Consider the following 18284-nt stretch of genomic DNA (forward strand, 5'->3'; position numbering starts at 1 on the left):
ATAGTAATAATAATAATGGCACTTAAGTGCTTTCTGTGTGCCAAGCACTGTTCTAAGCACTGGGGTAGATACAAGTTAATTAGGTTGGACACAGTCCTTGTCCCACATGGGGCTCACACTCTTACCCCTGTTTTACAGATGAGCCACCTGAGGCACAGAGAAGTAAAGTGACTTGCCCAAGGTCACACAGCAGGCAAGTGGCAGAGCTGGGATTAGAACCCAGGTCCTTCTGACTCCCAGGCTTGTGCTCTATCCACTAAGCCTTGCTGCTCCACTACTTTGCCTTTGCAAACAGTATTTGGCAAATAGTACTTTTGCCTTGTTTATTTTTTCCCCCGTAAATGAATTTTGTCTGCCAGCCCAAAAAATTCAATCTCATTTTTAAACCTGAATTCTTTCAGTTCTTTAGATGCGGATGTTACAATATTACAGCAATGGATCAACGAAAAAATGACAGCCTTGTTCCTAGTATCACACAACTGGAGGACTTCCTTACAGAGCATAATTCCAATGTTGTTTGGCTTCTTGTTGGTAAGTCCACTATACCTACTGCATGTACATATTTTTATTTGTGTATATGTCAAGTGTACCAAAATATGAATGTAATTAATTACGACAGGGTTTCAGAAGTGCACCAGGGGAGATGGTACTCTCCAGGTGATCCACCAATAAAATGCATCAGTGTTCAGGGTGGAATTGCACCTAGCAGCATCTCTCAGTTGTTTATTTAGATCAGGAACTGAAATGTGGTAACTTAAAATAAACATGGGCATAATTATAATTATGCCTATGGAAGCAACATGTATAAATATGAGCATATGGTGAAAAGTAATGAGTGTTACTGACATATTGAATGTAATGTGTTTATTCTAATTATTGCAATATTGAATTTCTAACCTTTCCCCTCTCAGTTCCTATCCTTGGGGAACATCCCTGAGAGTAAATCTATTTTGTTGTAAAGCGGTAGATATTAGAACATCTTTAGGGTTAAATTTCAGTGGAACAAGGGAGATTTATTCATTCAAATACTATTGAATGAATAATAGCAATAATTTAGTATTTGGATTTGTTTTTGGAGCTTTTGTTGATTGGAAAAATATCTTATTAAAGGTATATGCTGGGTTCTAAATGCTTCGACAAGCTGTGGCACATTTTAGAATTAATTGAAGAACAAATATGTTGTTATAGTGAAAGGCAGTTATTTTACATGCAAATGTTCTTAACTTCTTAAAAATTAAGCATTAACTTTTAATTTTCTTAGAAAAATTGGCAGTAATTGAAAATAAAGCTCTGAAAAGCTGGCCATGTAACTTGCTGTAGTGTTGTCCATATGAAAAGTTTAGTGAAGTAAATCCTGAATTTTTCTAGGTATTTTGAAACAAATTAGATACTCAGTTGTCCTTCTTATTTGAAGAAGACACCACTGCTGGTGAAGTTCACCAATGCAGGATCTACAGTTCCGGCCCCGTGGTGCACGATAACATACAAATATCCCAAGCTTGAGACTCCTGATCACATTGGTTCACCTAGTTTGTACCAGTTTGAAAGTTAACAGTGGAGTCTGGCTGTGTTGAGGTTGACAGTTTTGGACAGATCACAAAGAGCAGTCAAATTGAAGGAATATTTAATAGTTTTAAATCTGTTTGACCCTAGTGAATCTCTTAAAATTCCTGTAGCTTTTAGACCCCTAGTTGAACAGGAGAAGTGAGCCCTGCTCAAAAGTGTTGCAAAAATCAAGAAAACAAAGCATTTGGGGTTTTATTTTACCTGCAAGGGCCTGATGTGAAGGAAAATGTGAGACTGTAGGTGTTGGAGTCTCCCTGAGGGAAATTCCAGCGGACCTCAGCCTTGAGACTCTAAGGCAGAGAACCTGTGTGATCGACAGGGCTAGTGGTTTGCACGGTGTTGTTCACATGCCTGTTAGTAGAGAAAGTAGAGTTATAAGAACACCAAACCTCATCCCCAGTTAAACTGTACATAACATATTATGTTTCCTGTAAATATATTAAATTCCTCTTATTGACAACTAAACTGATGGCTTGGAAAAAGAAAAGTATGCTGATAATCTTTTCCATTTTTTTTCCAACAGCTACAATTCTATCTTGTGGATGGATTATTTATCTAACTTATTATAATTCCCGGAATGTTGGATTGATTTTAACATTAGTTCTTAACAGATTATACAAGCATGGCTACATTCATATTGGTAAGTTGTAAAGTAAACAAAATGGGTTTTTTTTTGTTTGTTTATTTTTGATAAATCAAAATTAAGAAATTTAATCTGTGAACATGTGCTTAAGTCAAATGAAAGGACAATATCTGTGTTTATCAAGTGAGAGGGAACACTTGTATAGATTTGTAGAAACTATAAACTCTTCCATTAGATTGTAAACTCCAAGAACAGTAGTAGAAGCCCTCTAGGCTGTAAGCTCGGGTGGACAGGGAACTCACTCATCTGACAACTGTTATATTGCCTTGTCCCAAGTGCTTAATAAAGTGCACTGCTCATAGTAAGCGCTCAATAAATACCGTTGATTGATAGTACTCTGCTGAGTGCTGGGGAAGAGTATTCGGGTGGGAACTAGACACATAGACCCTGGAGATTTTTGATCTTTTGTTGTCTTCTGTTGTGTGTTCTCAAGCATCCAGTAAATTGCTCTGTACATATTCATTGCTAAATAAATACTGATGGTGATGACTTAGCAAACCTCAGAAGGCAGACCAATTGGTATAACAGTAGTCTGTAGAAGCACGTTCTTTCTGAGGAACAATGAAAAACAAGAGAAATTGAAGTTTCTTATAACTTGGATTTCAGATAATTGCACACCCATTGATTTGTGTACAATAGACTTTAATATATTGCCCTGAGTCAATCTAATGGTGTATGCGACCGAGTGTTGACTTGGATATAAGAATGAGAGTGTTAAGTTTATGAAAATAGAACTTCATCATCCACAGCAAGGGCTTATACTAGGGTGACCAAATTGCAACTTGCAAGCCCTATGTAGCTGTTGTTCGGTTGCTATGAGGCTTGTGGACGTTTGCTGTAGTATTTATTAATAGGTGACTGCTCCGGCCCTTGTCTCCAAAACTTGTGCGTATGTCTTTATACGTATTAAACAACCATAAACTAAATTTACCTTTCCAAAGGAACTGTTTGATTTATAAATGTACATGTGGGCCTGGGCCAGGACCAGAGAGGGCTACAGCCCCTAGTACCCAACCCCTGCCACTGCTCACTGCCTCTCACCATTCATTCATTCAATAGTATTTATTGAGCGCTTACTATGTGCAGAGCACTGTACTAAGCGCTTGGAATGAACAAGTCAGCAACAGATAGAGACAGTCCCTGCCGTTTGACGGGCTTACAGTCTAATTGGGCAAGACACAGACAAGAACAATGGCAATAAATAGAGTCAAGGGGAAAAACATCTCGTAAAAACAATGGCAACTAACAACTCACAACTCCCTCCGTCCTCCTCTCGCTCCCTCTGGAAATGCTTGCTTTCCGCTACTTGTCACCACCACCTCTGTCCCTAGAACTCCTGCTCGTCATTCCAGATAGCGCACTTCCAATCAGTCTATCAGTGAATTGTGTAAGAGTGTTAAGCACTATGCCATGTATGTGGGAGAGTAAAGTAGAGTCTTGATCCCTGCCCTTGAAAAACTTGTTGTTCTCCTGGACACATTATTTTTGTTTTTGGTTTGTGGCACTTGAGTTAATAAGACTTGATCACCTCCACCTCATTCACTTCAGAATGACTGTAATAGAGAGGACTAGGGCCAGCCTTAAATTGCCTTAGGGAAAGATTAATTGGATGGCCTCATACATTTAAAAAACCCCACTTCTCTCCATCGGTGACTAGTTCCAGCCCTCTCATTTAATAAGGTATCGTGATTCAAACCCCTATTTTAAGAGACACTTGGTATAAAATTGAGCATACTATCAGTTCAGCCATAACACATGTTTACATTAGGAGTCTTGGATGGATTGCAATTGTAGAATTTGGAACCTTCTGACACTACTCATCCGTTTGGATACTATGCCGTGTAGTGACGGAGTAAATGGTTTCGCAGTCGTGCACATCATCGGACATAGTGCGAGTTCTGTCTTGGAACACTTGGTTCTTCAGGAACACAGTCCCCATGTAGGAAGAGAGTTGACTGTAAAATGACAAAATGTATTGTGGAGGGGATTATTCAGTCTTATTCCCAAGAGAGTTCAAAGGATGGGGTATATAAACCAATATTTCCAATAGCATTTCTGCCTAGACATGACAAAGAAGTAGGTTCAAGGGGAACCTTCAGAGTCATCCATCTTTTAAAAGTATTCTGCATTCTCTGTCCAATACCTTTCTAACCCTGTGATGAGAGAAAGGAAGTGATAACTCTTAGGGCCTTATAATGTCTTCAAAATATATTTTCAATTTCCTTGGTAATTCTTCCTTTGGAAATCAGGAACTATTGTTGGAACAACATTTTGTTGTCACTGAAGGAGTCATTCTTTTTTTTTCCTTTTTTTTTGAAGTCTATGCTTCCCTCAATTAAGACTAATTCCCCCACACCTTGGCCTAAATCTTTCCTCTTCTTACTTTTCAGTAGCAAAGACCTTTTTTACTGCTTGTTCATAGTTTTATCATTGTCTCCCTGGTAGAGAATTAACTCCTTGTGGGAAGGGATTGTACCTTTTCCCCTTCAAAAGGATGAACCTCATCTGTCTTGAATGGCTTAAATATCCACTGAGAGGAAGCTAGAGGCTGGCACAGACAACTTCAAGAGGCCTGGTCTTTCTATTTTTTAGACAATGGAATGGCTAGTGTCAAAGATAATAGAATCAGAGAATTGAAAGGGTTAGTAAAGTGGCTAAGAGTGGCTTAGTAAAAGTATCCTGGAAGTTCGAGGACTTGGGTTCTAAACCCGACCCCACTACTTACCTGCCTTCTAGACTGTAAGCCCTGGGTGGGTAGGGATTGTCTCTCTTTATTTCTGAATTGTACTTTCCAAGTGGTTAGTACAGTGCTGTGCACACAGTAAGCACTCAGTAGGATTGAATGAATGTGGCCTTGGGCAAGTCCTTGAACTTTTCTGTGCTTCATGTCCCTCATCTGCAGAATGGGGATTCAATACTTGTTCTCCCTCCTACTTAGACTCTGAGCCTCATGTGGGACCTGGTTATCTTGTACCTACGCAGCGCCTAGCAGAGTGCTTGCCACATAGTAAGCACTTAACAAATACTATTATCATCGTTGTTATTATAATTATGAAAGAAATTTTAATGCTTTAATGTATTAACCTGTAAATGCTCCATAGGTATGTGTGAAGAAAGTCAATCTCTCTTCAGATAAATGTCTTTTTTAGAAGTCTTTTTGGTTTTTCTTTGGACAGGTTCCTTTTCTTTCTCTGTCCTGTCTGGAAAAGTGATGGTTCGTGAAATCTATTATATTAATGAAGACATGTCCATCAGGTAAACATCTAATGTGAGCTGCCGGCTTTTTAAATGATCAGTCTAAAGACCCTTCAAATATTGGTGGGAAGGAAGGGTGTGCAGGTATGGTTGTGGAAGTGAAGGTGAAGAAGTGAGAGAGTCAACACATGGAACATGGGGAGGGGAATGTCAGGAAGTCTGATCAAAGACTTACCCTCCTTGAATTGGTAGTTTCCCTGCCACACCTTGGGATCAAGGCTGTCCTTAGATCCCCTGTGAGACTCCTGAGGCTGACCACATTCCCACCCGTCCACTGCTCCTTGGGGAATGGCAGGGTGGATGTTGATGGGTCTGAAACTCCTGAAGCTTCCACAGGGACTCCCGGTAATCAGACAGCATCCTCACTGCATTAAAATATAAAAGAATGTTTAAAATTTCCCCAGATACTTGTGTTTTGGTCCATAGGATCTAACCAAGTCAGAGTTTGTGAACTCAAATTTAAATGCCTCACTTGAAAGCACATTTAATCAATTAATCAAATAATAATAATTGTGGTATGTAAGGGCTTACTGTGTGCCAAGCTCTGTGCTGAAGTTGGTCAGATCAGTCACAGCCCCTGTCCCCACATGGGGCTCATAGTCCAAGGGGGATGGAGAACAGATATTGAGTCCCCATTTTACAGGTGAGGGAACTGAGGCCCAGAGAAATTAAGGTTACACAAGAGGTGAAGCTGCGATTAAAACCAAGACTTCCTGACTCTCAGGCATGTGCTCTTTTGATGAGGCCGTGCTGCTTCTGTTCAAACAGTTGCTAAATGGGTGGTTACTGAGAGTTTTTTATTCCTATATTAAAAGTTTTATTTGGCCTAACTTGAAGTATCATAATTGCCAGATGACAGTTTTTGTGGCAATTAAATGCTGGTCTCAGCTAGTCTGCTTGGTAATCATTTGATCCCCACAAAACTTTGCACTGTCTCCGTCATTGATTTACCATATAAATATATGTGATTTGGGTCATTCACATGCCAGTACCTACAGAGACCTTATCCATATCTTTTCAAAAGAGAACTTTTAGTTACTGGGGTTGTGTATTTTGGTTCTGTCAACATCTATACATTCATATTAAAAATAAGCTAAAAAAGGATAACCCTCAACCTTTTCACGGTGATATAAATCTGCAAAGTACAATTACATTTTTTTGGACCTGAGTGGATTTAATAGAGGTTTTTTGGAGATTTTTCTGAAATTTTCTCAATCATAAAGTCAGCTTTTTCCCCGAGTGTTGACTGTATTGTTATGAATTAATCCCAAGAGATTTTTAAAGTGTCACCATCTGTCCTTTCATTCACTTCTCCTTCCTAATGATATGGGTGGGCTACAACATTTAGCCTTGTTGCTTAACTGTAACATTATTGCTTTGTACTCTTGTGAACTTGGGTCTTTCCAGGAATGTAGTTCATGAAAATGTAAAAACCTGTAATTCAGGATCAGCCCCGAATGGCCTGCTTTTCCAGCACTTTGGGCCTGCCATTTTCCTGTCTCACAGTTCATCATCATTGCTATTGTAGAGTCAAAGAGGATGTGAATCTTATTCTGATGCTCGTTTGTATGTCTTTAATGAAATATGTTTTTAAAACTGATAATTACCATATATTTGGGAATTTTTTGATTCAGTTATTCAAAAGTTCTCTGTGTCATTCTTATTTTTGAAATGTATCCTATTTAGAATTCAAGATGGATTTATTATCTTTCGGTGGTGGAAGATGTATAATCCAAAGCAGAAGCAGCATGGTGAGTTGATTTTTTTTTTTTAAGCCGGTTCATCTTTCATCATGAATTTCCTTTTGTCTTTAGCATTTCATTTGATTGAAGTTTTTATTTGAAATATGTTTTCTGCTGAAGGGGTGACTGAAAATAGTAGTTTACATGTTTTGTGCACCTATTTTAAAGTCAATTTGGAGACTGTTCTTGGGGAAAAAAATCTGTCCTGGATTTGCATAAGATGCTGCACATGATTGACAATCCCTTCCTTTTAATGTGCCCATGCAGATTGCCTCTTGCTGCACCGTTATATGTGGTTTTTGGGGTTCTCTTTTTTGTAATTTTCTGTTTTCTCCCTTCTCCCCAAGCTGAAGGTGTTCTGGTGAACTTGGTTGGGGTGCAGCAAAGCATTTGTCAGGGCTTCTGGTTCCTCTTACTATGTAGGGGTTCTTAAATGGCACTCCTTAGGCCCAACATGCTGCCGAATGCTGCTGCAGACTCTTCCTCTCTCAAGTGACTAGTGTCTTTGTGCTGTCACTTGAAAAACGCTTTTGAATAAGTTTTTCTACCAGGGGCAGTTTGTGTACTTTGATTATTTATCTATAAATGGTGATGGGTTGTGCTAACTCATTCACACATTCACATATTCTTCCAAGGTTTCCCAGCACATTGCAGCCACTTGATTGTGTTAGGGTTATGGTCTCCGGCTGTGAAACAATATCTGTTTGTCCTCTTTAGCATTAGACATTGCTGACTGTCATCCACAAGAATTAGAATTAATCTTGACGAAATGTTTTGCACTAGTTAGAATCTTTTAGAAATCTGTTTCTACTCAAGTAGATATTGGTTCTAAATAATAAAATATGCGTTAACTTATTACCTGCTCTAGGTTTGAGACATATCCAAGCCACATTGTTACTTTTCAGCCCATTTCATGTGAACAAATGGATTTCTACAGTATGGCCTCCAGTTTTTTACTTTGGTTTTTTTGCAGAGGCCTCAATGATCTAAAATATTGTTGGACCTGTTTTTTCCGTGCCAGACTATATTTCAGATACTTAGCAACCAGTTGTAGGTTAAGGAATTTTAGAAAACGTATAATGACATTCTGAAGTTGCTGCGAATTATCAGCATTAATATGATGAATTTAAAAGCATGTTTCTATTTGATAGAATTTTCTCATTTAAGCATAGTTGTTCGGTAAATAAGTATTCTGTTTACCTTCTTACAGCTAAAGCATTTACTCCCAAATGTTTATTTTGCCTGGAAGCATTTTCCACTGGAAGTGAATGTATCAACTGTGATAGAAGCAGATTTTTCCTTTGAAAGTTGACAAGTAAAATGTTTTGAAAACCATTTCAGAAAGTTTCTAGCTGCTACTTTTAATGAGAGTAGAATTGCTTTCTATTTCCCCGTGCTATCTGAGAGGCTTATCAAGTGTTTGGACAGAACAATCTTGTTGTTATGATGGTGAAAATGTTTTGATGACATTTTCCTTGCACAAAATTGCAATGCAGTTAAAAGGGAGAATTTTCAATAACATTTTTATGTGCTTTCAGTGCAGTATTTGCATGTGTAGGTTTGACCCAAAATTACTTACACATTTTCCAAAAAACCAGCTTTGCTTTCTAAATCTTCGATTGATCGGATTCACCTTGCTGTTTTAAGAAAATAAATTCTCTTTCTGCATTATTTAATTACATTTGGCATTTTGTTGAAGTATTTGAGCAGAATACTTTTTTTTTTCAAGATTTCATGTGCTTTACCTTTTACAGATGCAAAAAAAAAGTGTTGTTTTTTTTTTTAAAGGTGGAGGTTAAGCTCAAAACCAAGAGTTAACTGACTATAATCTCCACATGCTGGGCACTTCCATTGCATGGCTTAATGGAAGGAGCACAGGCTTGGGAGTCAGAGGTAGTGGGTTCTAATCCTGGCTTCCCCACGTATCAGCTGTGTGACTTCACTTCTCTGTACCTCAGTTACTTTATCTGTAAAATGGGGATTAAAACTGTGAGCTTGACCTGGGACAACCTGATTACCTTACATCTACCCCAGTGCTTAGAACAGTGCTTGGCACATAGTAAGCGCTTAGTAAATGCCATCATTGTTATTATTATTATTATCGTCCCATTTAGTTTTGATTGAGCCTTATTTATTTTGCTCTTATTGCCCTGCCTTTAAGTTGTAAATAGTTCATAATGCAAAGTGGTTTGGAATTGAAAAGTATTTTATTATATTTGTAAGTATTGTTGTTAGTTTGCTGTAATTTCTGCTTATTCACATAATATTTTCTTTTTAGGATTTAGTTTTTTCCGTAAATCATTTAGGTCTTATAAGAACCAACCTGAATAATTGTGAATGAACAATGGTGCACGGTAGTGGTTTTAGTAGTAATACCTCTGGAGAAAGTTTGCAAAAGTACATTTAAATCAGAATGAAATATACTATATAATTTAGTTTTTTTTAACCTGAATCAGCAAAATGAGTGTTTGCTTATTGAGTATTAGCCAATCCTTAGAATGGAGTATCCGACGTTAAAATAATTATGGATATCTACATAAGCGCTGTGAAGCCGAGGGTGGGGTGAATATCAAATACTGAAAGGGTACAGATCCAAGGGCATAGGCGACATAGTCCGGAGAGGGAGTAGGGGAGATGAGGGCTTAGATAGGGAAGGTTTCTTGGAGGAGATGAGATTTTAATAAAGCTTTCAAGGTGGGGAGAGTGGTGGTCTGTCAAATATGAAGTGGGAGGGAGTTCCAGCCCAGAGGGAGGACATAGGCAAGGGGTTGGCAGCAAGATAGATGAAATTGAGGTAGAGTCAGGAGGTTGGCGTTGGAGAAGTGAAGCGTACAGGGTGAATCGTAGTGGGAAATCTGCAAGTTAAGATGGGGGGACGTCTAGCTGAGTGATTTCAAGCCGATGGTAAGGAATTTTTGTTTGATGTAGAGGTGGTTGGGCTGTATACAGACACATATGTTCAGACATATTGGAGGTTTTTTGTGGAGTGGGGAGATGTGAACTGAATATTCTTTTAGCAGAATGAACCAAACAGCACAGTGATGTAAGGACTGGAGTAGGGAAAGACAAGAGGCAGGGAGGTCAGCGAGGAGGTTGATGGAGTAGCCAGGGTGGGATAGGGAAAGTGGTTGGATCAGCATATAATAGTTTGGATGGAGAGGAAAGAGTGGACTGTAGTGATGTTGTAAAGGTAGAGCTGGCATGATTTGGTCACAAATGTGTGGGAGGAGATTTGGAAAGAAGGGTGTCGTTGCCCGTGAAGTAATAGTTCTGTTGCGTACAACTAAATATTTACGTAACCCTATTAAATATGTAAACATTTAAGTAGACTCTAGGAGAAAAATACATCCAAATGAAGTGGAAGGAAATTATTCTCTACAGTAATGTTACCAGTACTGTAAGGTGTGTTTTATAATGCTGATCTGTGCAAGCTCAATTTTCTATTCTGTTTAGTGTGATCTTTGATTGCAAAGCATGGCTATATACAAACATATAAAACATCTCCAGTTGTCACACAGCCTCTGCTCCTCTGCTCAATCTTCCCCTTCTCCCAGCAGAGTATACAAGCACTTAGTACAGTGTCCTGCACACAGGATGCACTCAGTAAATACCATTGATAGTTTTCAAGCATGTTGCTGGTATAAGAGGTTTCAGTATCCCAGAAATTTCAGTGTTACTATTGCAGTATCTAAGAACGAGCTTTCAAAAATATTATGCTTCTTGAAGGTGAAGTTAGATGAAGTGAATTTGGAGTAAAACGGAACATTATTACTCTTTGGAAACCCCGGTTAGCACTCAGCCACTTGACAATTCCTCCATTGGCTGCCCGATGAATTAACGTGAGCCTGATGTGCTTTTGCGCCGTCCATAAAATGAAGCAGGGAGAGAAATGCAACACCAGTCATTTGCTTTTTGGCACAGTTTCAAACAATTTGGCACCCTCGGAAACTAAGTCAGAAGTTTGGCATACCTCTGGATTTAGTTTTATCTGTGGTATCCCTGATTTTAATTTGTATGGATAATTGAGAGTTAAATGGCGAAGTAGAGCTTCCGCAGAGCAGACTAATATCATGGAACTGTAAAAATCTGTACCTGAGATGGAAAAATTACAGTATTTAAAGTACTAGGAAAAAGAGTAAATCAACCCTGCCTTGGCAGAGAGTATATTTTCTCATAGTTCTCAGGTTCTTAGTTAAATCTGAATTAGTCCAATGTCTTATGACTCATTTGGAGGAGTCCATTTTGGGAGTGAAGTTTAGAATGCATTAGATTGGGTTTTATGCATCCTTATGAAGAAAGATCTACAGATTTCCAAAATGTCACTTACGAATTTAAGGTGCAACAGCTCGTGAGTACAACTGAAGCACAAGCCTTTGGGTATTTATTTAAATTTCTAGGGCTTTGCTTCTTATGCTACAAAGAAAAACAAATCTGACATATTCCACTGACTCCATCCTTTTGTCACAGACCCAATTGAATTATCAACTTAAGTGTATTATTTCTCTTGCTGATCCTTTAGTAACGAAATTACGATTCTGTAAATTTGTATTGAGCAAGGTAATGATCTTAGAAAATTACACTGACATGCCCCCAAAGCAGAACAGAAGCACAGAGCAGGGTAATGCTGCTATATCATTTTGATTTTCAGGATAGCATGAGGAGCAATCCTATATTGTCTGTCATATCTTGTTTATTTTATCTTGTTTTTTATCATATGTTGTATAAAGCTAGATATTGGCCTCATCAGCAGCACTGGTTTAGTTACAAGCAGACCACCTTAGCAGCAAAGCCGCTCTGCTGCTTCAACTGCGAGTGAGATGAAAAAAGATCAGGGGTGGGTTTTGGGCCTCTAGCCCTTCTGTTTAAGTGCCACTGAGAAAGACAGCAGGGAAGCTTTCTGAAGGTGGAATGAATTGCGTTTCACGTGATCTTTCCTGAAGGGAGTCTTTGCTCTATTGCTTCCAGAAAGATAATTTTCTCATGTTTTAGAGCGTGAATTTCTTTTCCAACTGTGATGGTTCTTGATTAAATGTGTTTGACATTTCCGTAAATGATCTTATTTGGGTTAGCAGTTTTAAGTGCTGGGTCTATAAGGACAGAGCCAGAGAAAAGTAGTTTTAAGAGTTATTTAGTAAAGCTCTCCAGTGGAGAGAGGAGAGGAGAAGAATCTACCCATGTGTTCTCTTCGAAAGAGACATTAATTAGGGATTGAGGAAGTGGTCTCGAGAGCTCTAGTGACATAAGGCCATCTTTCAAAAAGTTTGCCTGCATTTCTCTTTCTAGATGAAATAATTGTTTTATGTCCCATTATGCCCCTTAATGCAGCATAAAACTTTGATGTTGATTCAAAAGCAGAGAAATTCAGAGTGGGTACTCCAAAAGTAAAAGCCCCAAGGTTTTAGCACTATGATATTAAAAGAAACTTTGGCTGAAGAGTAATAGAAGCTTAATCAACAGTGGACTTTTTAGAAATTAAGCAAAAACAACATGTATTTCAAGTCTATAGTAAATCATTTCAGGCAATTTTGAAATTCATTTTTTCCCAGGTCTAACTTGGAACTGAATGTATGCACTTAAATGGACTGTGAGCTCAATTCTCCCAATTGTCTGAAGTGTTTCCTCTTTGTAAATCTATCTCCAAGCAGTCAGGATGATATTAAGAATACTAATACTCTAAATGATGTGTCCTTAGCCACCTGAAAGAATAATTATAGGTAACCTCCAAAGAAACCAGATTTTCACTGGGAGAATCCAGCTCAATATCTGTGGAGCCACAGCGAGCTAGAAACGTTACATGATTTACACAGAATGGCTCCCGACCTTGGAAATTTGTGTTCTCAGCATGTTGCCTATATAACACGAAAAGTAAATATGTTCACATTACAAAGATCACGTAAACATAGTGATCCTCCTCTGCTTGATTGAATATTTTAATTATTACTCTTTTAATTTTAGTTTTCTGTCTAAGTTTATCGACTAGATATGATGCCATTGGGAATGAGATTGTGGAGAGTTTCCCCAGGCAATTTGTGGGGAAGCTTGAATAAGAGTAAAGTCCTTGTTGGGCAGATGGTAGAACGTGAATAAGCAGTGTGGCACAGTGGAAAGAGCACGGGCTTTGGAGTCAGGGCTCATGAGTTCGAATCCCAGCTCTGCCACCTGTCAGCTGTGTGACTGTGGGCAAGTCACTTAACTTCTCTGTGCCTCAGTTCCCTCATCTGTAAAATGGGGATTAAGACTGTGAGCCCCACGTGGGACAACCTGCTTCCCCTGTGTCTACCCCAGCGCTTAGAACAGTGCTCGCCACATAGTAAGCGCTTAACAAATACCAACATTATTATTATTATTAAGCAGCATTGCCTATTGAAAATCCTGTCCAGCAAGCTCCATTGGAATTCACATATTCAGAGATGTCTTTGAAAAGTTTATTTCCAAATTATTGTCCTTTTAAAATGTAAGAATCTTAACACCATTTTGGATTCCATTAATGGAACCTGGCAGTTTTAAGCAATAAAGTGAATGCTAAATTAATCTATGCTAATAAATAATCCATGAATCCTAAAAGGTTCCAAACTTGGGAAAGCCAGTGATGTGTAGAAAAAAAAAGAATTAAAGAGGAGATTAGGTCTCCTGAGCAAATATCTAATTAGGACATCTTTCACATAGGGCTAATTAGGAAAAAAAAAACAGTTTTCCTTTAATTACATAATTAGGACACATGCTATTTTTAGCAGATATAAGTTTGGAGTACCTTGTGTCTCGTTTGTGGCATGAGATCAATTGATACAAGAACAAAAATGCCCAGGCTTATTGGTTTATAGAAATATAATTCAGTTTTTTATGACAAGGTCATTGTGGCATCTGGGGTACCTCACGTAAACTATCATTGGATCGTATAGGTCGGAAGAGATTTTGAAATCATTCTGCAATCCACCCCACTCTTTGTTCTCAATGTTAAATCCAGAGTTATTCTAGACAATGCCACTGCTCTAGGAGAGTCAAGTATGACTACCTTGTGTCTTTTTGGTTACTTCTCAACCTTAGTTGAAAGTGAAAAATGCCAATGAGGAAATACTTTTTAAAGCGCTGATTTAGGATTCCACCAGAGAGCGGAGATCCAAAATTCTTAATAATAGGTTGGGATTTAAGGTCATGCCAGCCTACAAGTTGTACAGTAAAATAGGATATATAGGGCATTTTTCTGTCTTGAACTGATAGACATTTTAGATGGGTTGTTCAATTTTATTCATGTTATATGAGAGATTCTTAAGGAGTAATCATGGGTGATGATTGGAGGATGTGCCCAGTTTATCCAGTTTATCAGTAATCGGAATGAACATTTTGAGGGGTAGTTAGTGTTTGCTGCATATTTTTGATTGAGTGATTCTCCCTGCTCCAGAAGAATTGCTAGAAGGATTTGAGGGAGAGGGAGGATGTTATAGATAACTTTTAAGTTATTGCTGGCTCTTCTGGATTTACAGAACAATTCTTTCTTTAGTCTCCTGGCCTTGTCCCCATCCTTTCCTCTTTCCTCTTTCACCTACTCATCTCTTCTCAGCTAGAGCTGGGGTCAAGAGTCTAGAGAGGAATGGCTGGTCATGGTGGCTGTGAAGAGATTTCTAGGGTACTAGCATAGTACGTGAAGACTGCACCATGATTGTCCTTGATACGCCATCACTAGAAGTTTGTCATCAAAAGGCTGCACCTCGAGTACCTTTAATATTTTGTCACTTGGGAGGCAGCATGGCCTAATGGGTATGGGCCTGGGAGACAGAAAGACCTGGGCTCTCATAATGCTTCTGCCACTTGATTGCTCCTGGACATTGGGCAAGTCACATAACTTCTCGGTGCCTCAGTTACCTCATCTGTTAAAATGGGGACAAGGGCCATGCCCAACCTGATTAACTTGTATCTACCCCAGGACTTAGGACAGTGCCTGGCCCATAATAAGAGCTTAACAAATACCATTTAAAAACAAAACGAAAACCTAAACCTAGGAATTTGTGTGCTAGACATTAGAGGAGACGAAAAGTCATCCTTTTCTCCTTAATGGTGAATATCTTGTCAGTGACGAAGTGTAAGGTCTTTAAATTGAGCTCGCTATTTTTATTTATCAGGATTGCCAGTGACCTTATAGATCTGTAAATTAAGGTCAAGAAATAAGTTCATGTATTTTGAGACCCGCTGAATTTTGAAACCTAAAAGAAAAAGAATTGAAAGTGATTTAAAATTAAGCTTATGTTCATTTAATCACTGCCTAGGCTAATGCCATTATTGCTTTGGGGAAAAAAGTGGGAGAAACTGTCTTTGAAAAGCTTGTATTTCTCATTTATGTGAAGCACCCAAACAATAGTTTCAACTGTATTTTTATATGTAGATTTATTTGTCCATGGCCATCAAAATAATTCACCAAAATCTCTTAGTCCTCACAGTTCCATGTGAGAGGGGTAGATTGGTAAAAGAACCACATGTTCAAGTGAGTCAATGTTTGAGTTTGAATTAATAATTCCAATAATTCCAACACTGTGCTAAGCACTTGGACAGATACAGGAGTATTAGATCTGATATAGTTCTTGTCCCTCAAGAAGTTCACAGTCTAAGAGTTAGGGAGAAAAAATGGCCCAGAGAATTTAAGTGACTTGTCCAAGGCCACACATTTCAGTCCATTGGCTGTGGAAAGAGCATGAGACTAGGAGTCAGAAGGCCTGAGTCTTTCCATGTAGCCACACTCCTTCCCATGGAATAAATCATTCCACATTTAATTTGGCCTCCTTAACTTAGGAAGTGATGGTTTGCGGATTGTACAGGCTCACTCTATCTCCCCTCTCCATCCTACTTTTTTTTTGGGTCATTTTACTCTTCCTTAGCCCTTCCACTAAAATATGGTGCAGTGAAGTGAAATAAAAATCAGTCAGTTTGGCTTCCTGTTGGTGACTGCTCATATTAGTCCCAAATGAGGTGTCCAGGGATTCTAGAAGGTCTCACGACCCCAAATTTCCCAATGTAGTGATATCTAAACAGGTGCAATTGCTCTGAGTGGAGCCTGTCCTCCATCCACCTACAGATACTTTGAAGGGGAAAGACATGGCAGGTCAATCCTTGGCAACTCTCTGGAGTCCCCAACGTGAAGTTATCAGTGCTAACCACCGAAGTTAGGAACTTGACTTCTTCAGACCCTAAGAAGTCTACAGTGTTCATAGATGAAGTGGCAGGAATGTTACATTTAGCTTGATTGCAGTCGCTGTTGTGATAGCAAGACTAGAGGTCCTAGCCCCAATCCCAAATAGCAGAGGGTTAGGAGAAGCTGCATGGACTGAGGAAAGAGCCTGGGATTGGGATTGGTTCTATTTCAGCTCCACCATATGCTGGCTGTATGTCCTCGGGCAAGTCACTTCACTTTTCTATGCCTCAGTTCCCTCAGCGGCAAAATGGGTATTCAGTACCCATTATTAATAATAATAATGGTATTTGTTAAGCACGTACTGTGTTCCAGGCACTGTACTAGGTGCTGGGGTGGGGTGGTTACAAGCAAGTCGGGTTGGACAAAGCCCCTGTCCCACATGGGGCTCACAGTCTCAATCCCCATTTTACAGAGGAGGCGAATGGGGCCCAGAGAGGTGACATGACTTGCCCAAGATCACACAGCAGACGAGTGGCGACCTGGGATTAGAACCCATGATCTGCTGAGTACCAGGCCCGTGCTCTATCCACTGTGTCATGCTGCTTCACTCTCCCTCCCCCTTAGGCTGTGAACTCTATGTAAGACTTGATTATCTTGTATCTACCCCAGCCTTTAGTACAGGGCTTGGAACATAGTAAGTGCTTAACAAATACCATTTTTATTATTATTATCATTATTATTAGGTGACTTGATCTCCAGTAATCGAGTAGTCCTTGCATAGGTGAGAGACAGATAGGCTAAACTTAACATAGTCTACCTAATACTGCACCCTCAACTGAGCTCTCCATGGCCTGAGTTGTCAGGGGTATGTGGGGGTTCATATTAAGGAGTTTTAAACTCTTTGAATGAAAAGATATTAAGTTCTGAGATCACTTTCTGAGGATGTGGTTTTGTTCTAATTATAATAGTGCAACTCATGTCACGAAGCTGTTTTTAACTTTTAGCTGGCTAAATTAAGATAACATTATTAAGCTTACCGTTAATTAGTCGGATGCAAAATTTAGAGCTACCATAAATTATAATTATTCCAAAAACATTTTGTTGATTTACTGCAAAATATTAAGTCTTTGATCCAGTGGTGTATAATTAGGGTATTTTTAAACTTGAAACTCATTGAAAAGCAAATGATAAATAGTTTTTAGTTGAAGTATCAAGGGAAATAAGAAACAAAGTGCATGAAAATGAAGTTTTTAATGAGGGCATTTATTATTTTGATTTTTTTTTATTGTCTACAGTCCGGTGGGCTTCACTTAGTACCATGGCGTTATACTAAAGCTACTTTAATGCTACTTTTATCTTTCCCTTGCTAATGATTTGTAGTTCTTTTCAAGTAACTTCTGTCAATATTATTAAATTCTGTTTTAAAATAAATCAATGTTGGGAGTTTTGAACAGTGGGCAAAATAAGTTGGTTAGAAAAATGACATATTTCCATGTTTTTGTTCTCTGTAGATCCAAAGGCAGAAACTAGATTGTACATCACTGTGAATGATTTTGAATTTCATGTCTATAACCGTTCTGATCTTTATGGACAACTTCAAGAATTATTTGGTCTGGATCCAACAATAATCCCACCAAAGAAAGAGGATGAAAAAGCACACGAGAATGGGAGGGAGAGACCCCAGCCCAGCCTTGAAAGGTTAATGCCACAGATTCATTTTCATTAATCTCCTGTATCTGTTTGCCTTTGCCAAAGAATCGGGTTTAATTTTTGTCCAATATAATAGTATTTTGTACTTTTAAGAGACTCATACTTGTGGGAATGAACTAGGGTAAAATGGTATGATTTGTGTTGAAAGAGTTCTGTGAAGCTTTGCTTAGCTCTTCTTTTTTACTGTAATAACGATTTAGGAACTATTTAAAAACTGAAAATAAAAAACTCCACCTCTCAAACTCAG

At 38.7% G+C, this 18284-nt stretch overlaps 1 protein-coding gene across 12 annotated transcripts in view; it reads left to right on the forward strand.

Annotated features, from left to right (window-relative positions):
- KIAA1109 (KIAA1109 ortholog) overlaps positions 1-18284 on the forward strand; it is a 192660-nt gene that overhangs the window by 31348 nt on the left and 143028 nt on the right. For all 12 annotated transcript variants that reach the window (XM_029076442.1, XM_029076441.2, XM_029076443.2 and 9 more), the window contains exons 3-7: positions 402-531; positions 2090-2206; positions 5386-5464; positions 7151-7215; positions 17839-18025. In XM_029076442.1, the coding sequence (XP_028932275.1) occupies positions 435-531; positions 2090-2206; positions 5386-5464; positions 7151-7215; positions 17839-18025 (545 nt within the window). In that variant the 5' untranslated portion in view covers positions 402-434. The remainder of the gene's footprint in view (positions 1-401; positions 532-2089; positions 2207-5385; positions 5465-7150; positions 7216-17838; positions 18026-18284) is intronic.

This window comes from Ornithorhynchus anatinus, chromosome 12 (assembly GCF_004115215.2).
Source record: "Ornithorhynchus anatinus isolate Pmale09 chromosome 12, mOrnAna1.pri.v4, whole genome shotgun sequence".
NCBI lineage: Eukaryota > Metazoa > Chordata > Mammalia > Monotremata > Ornithorhynchidae > Ornithorhynchus > Ornithorhynchus anatinus.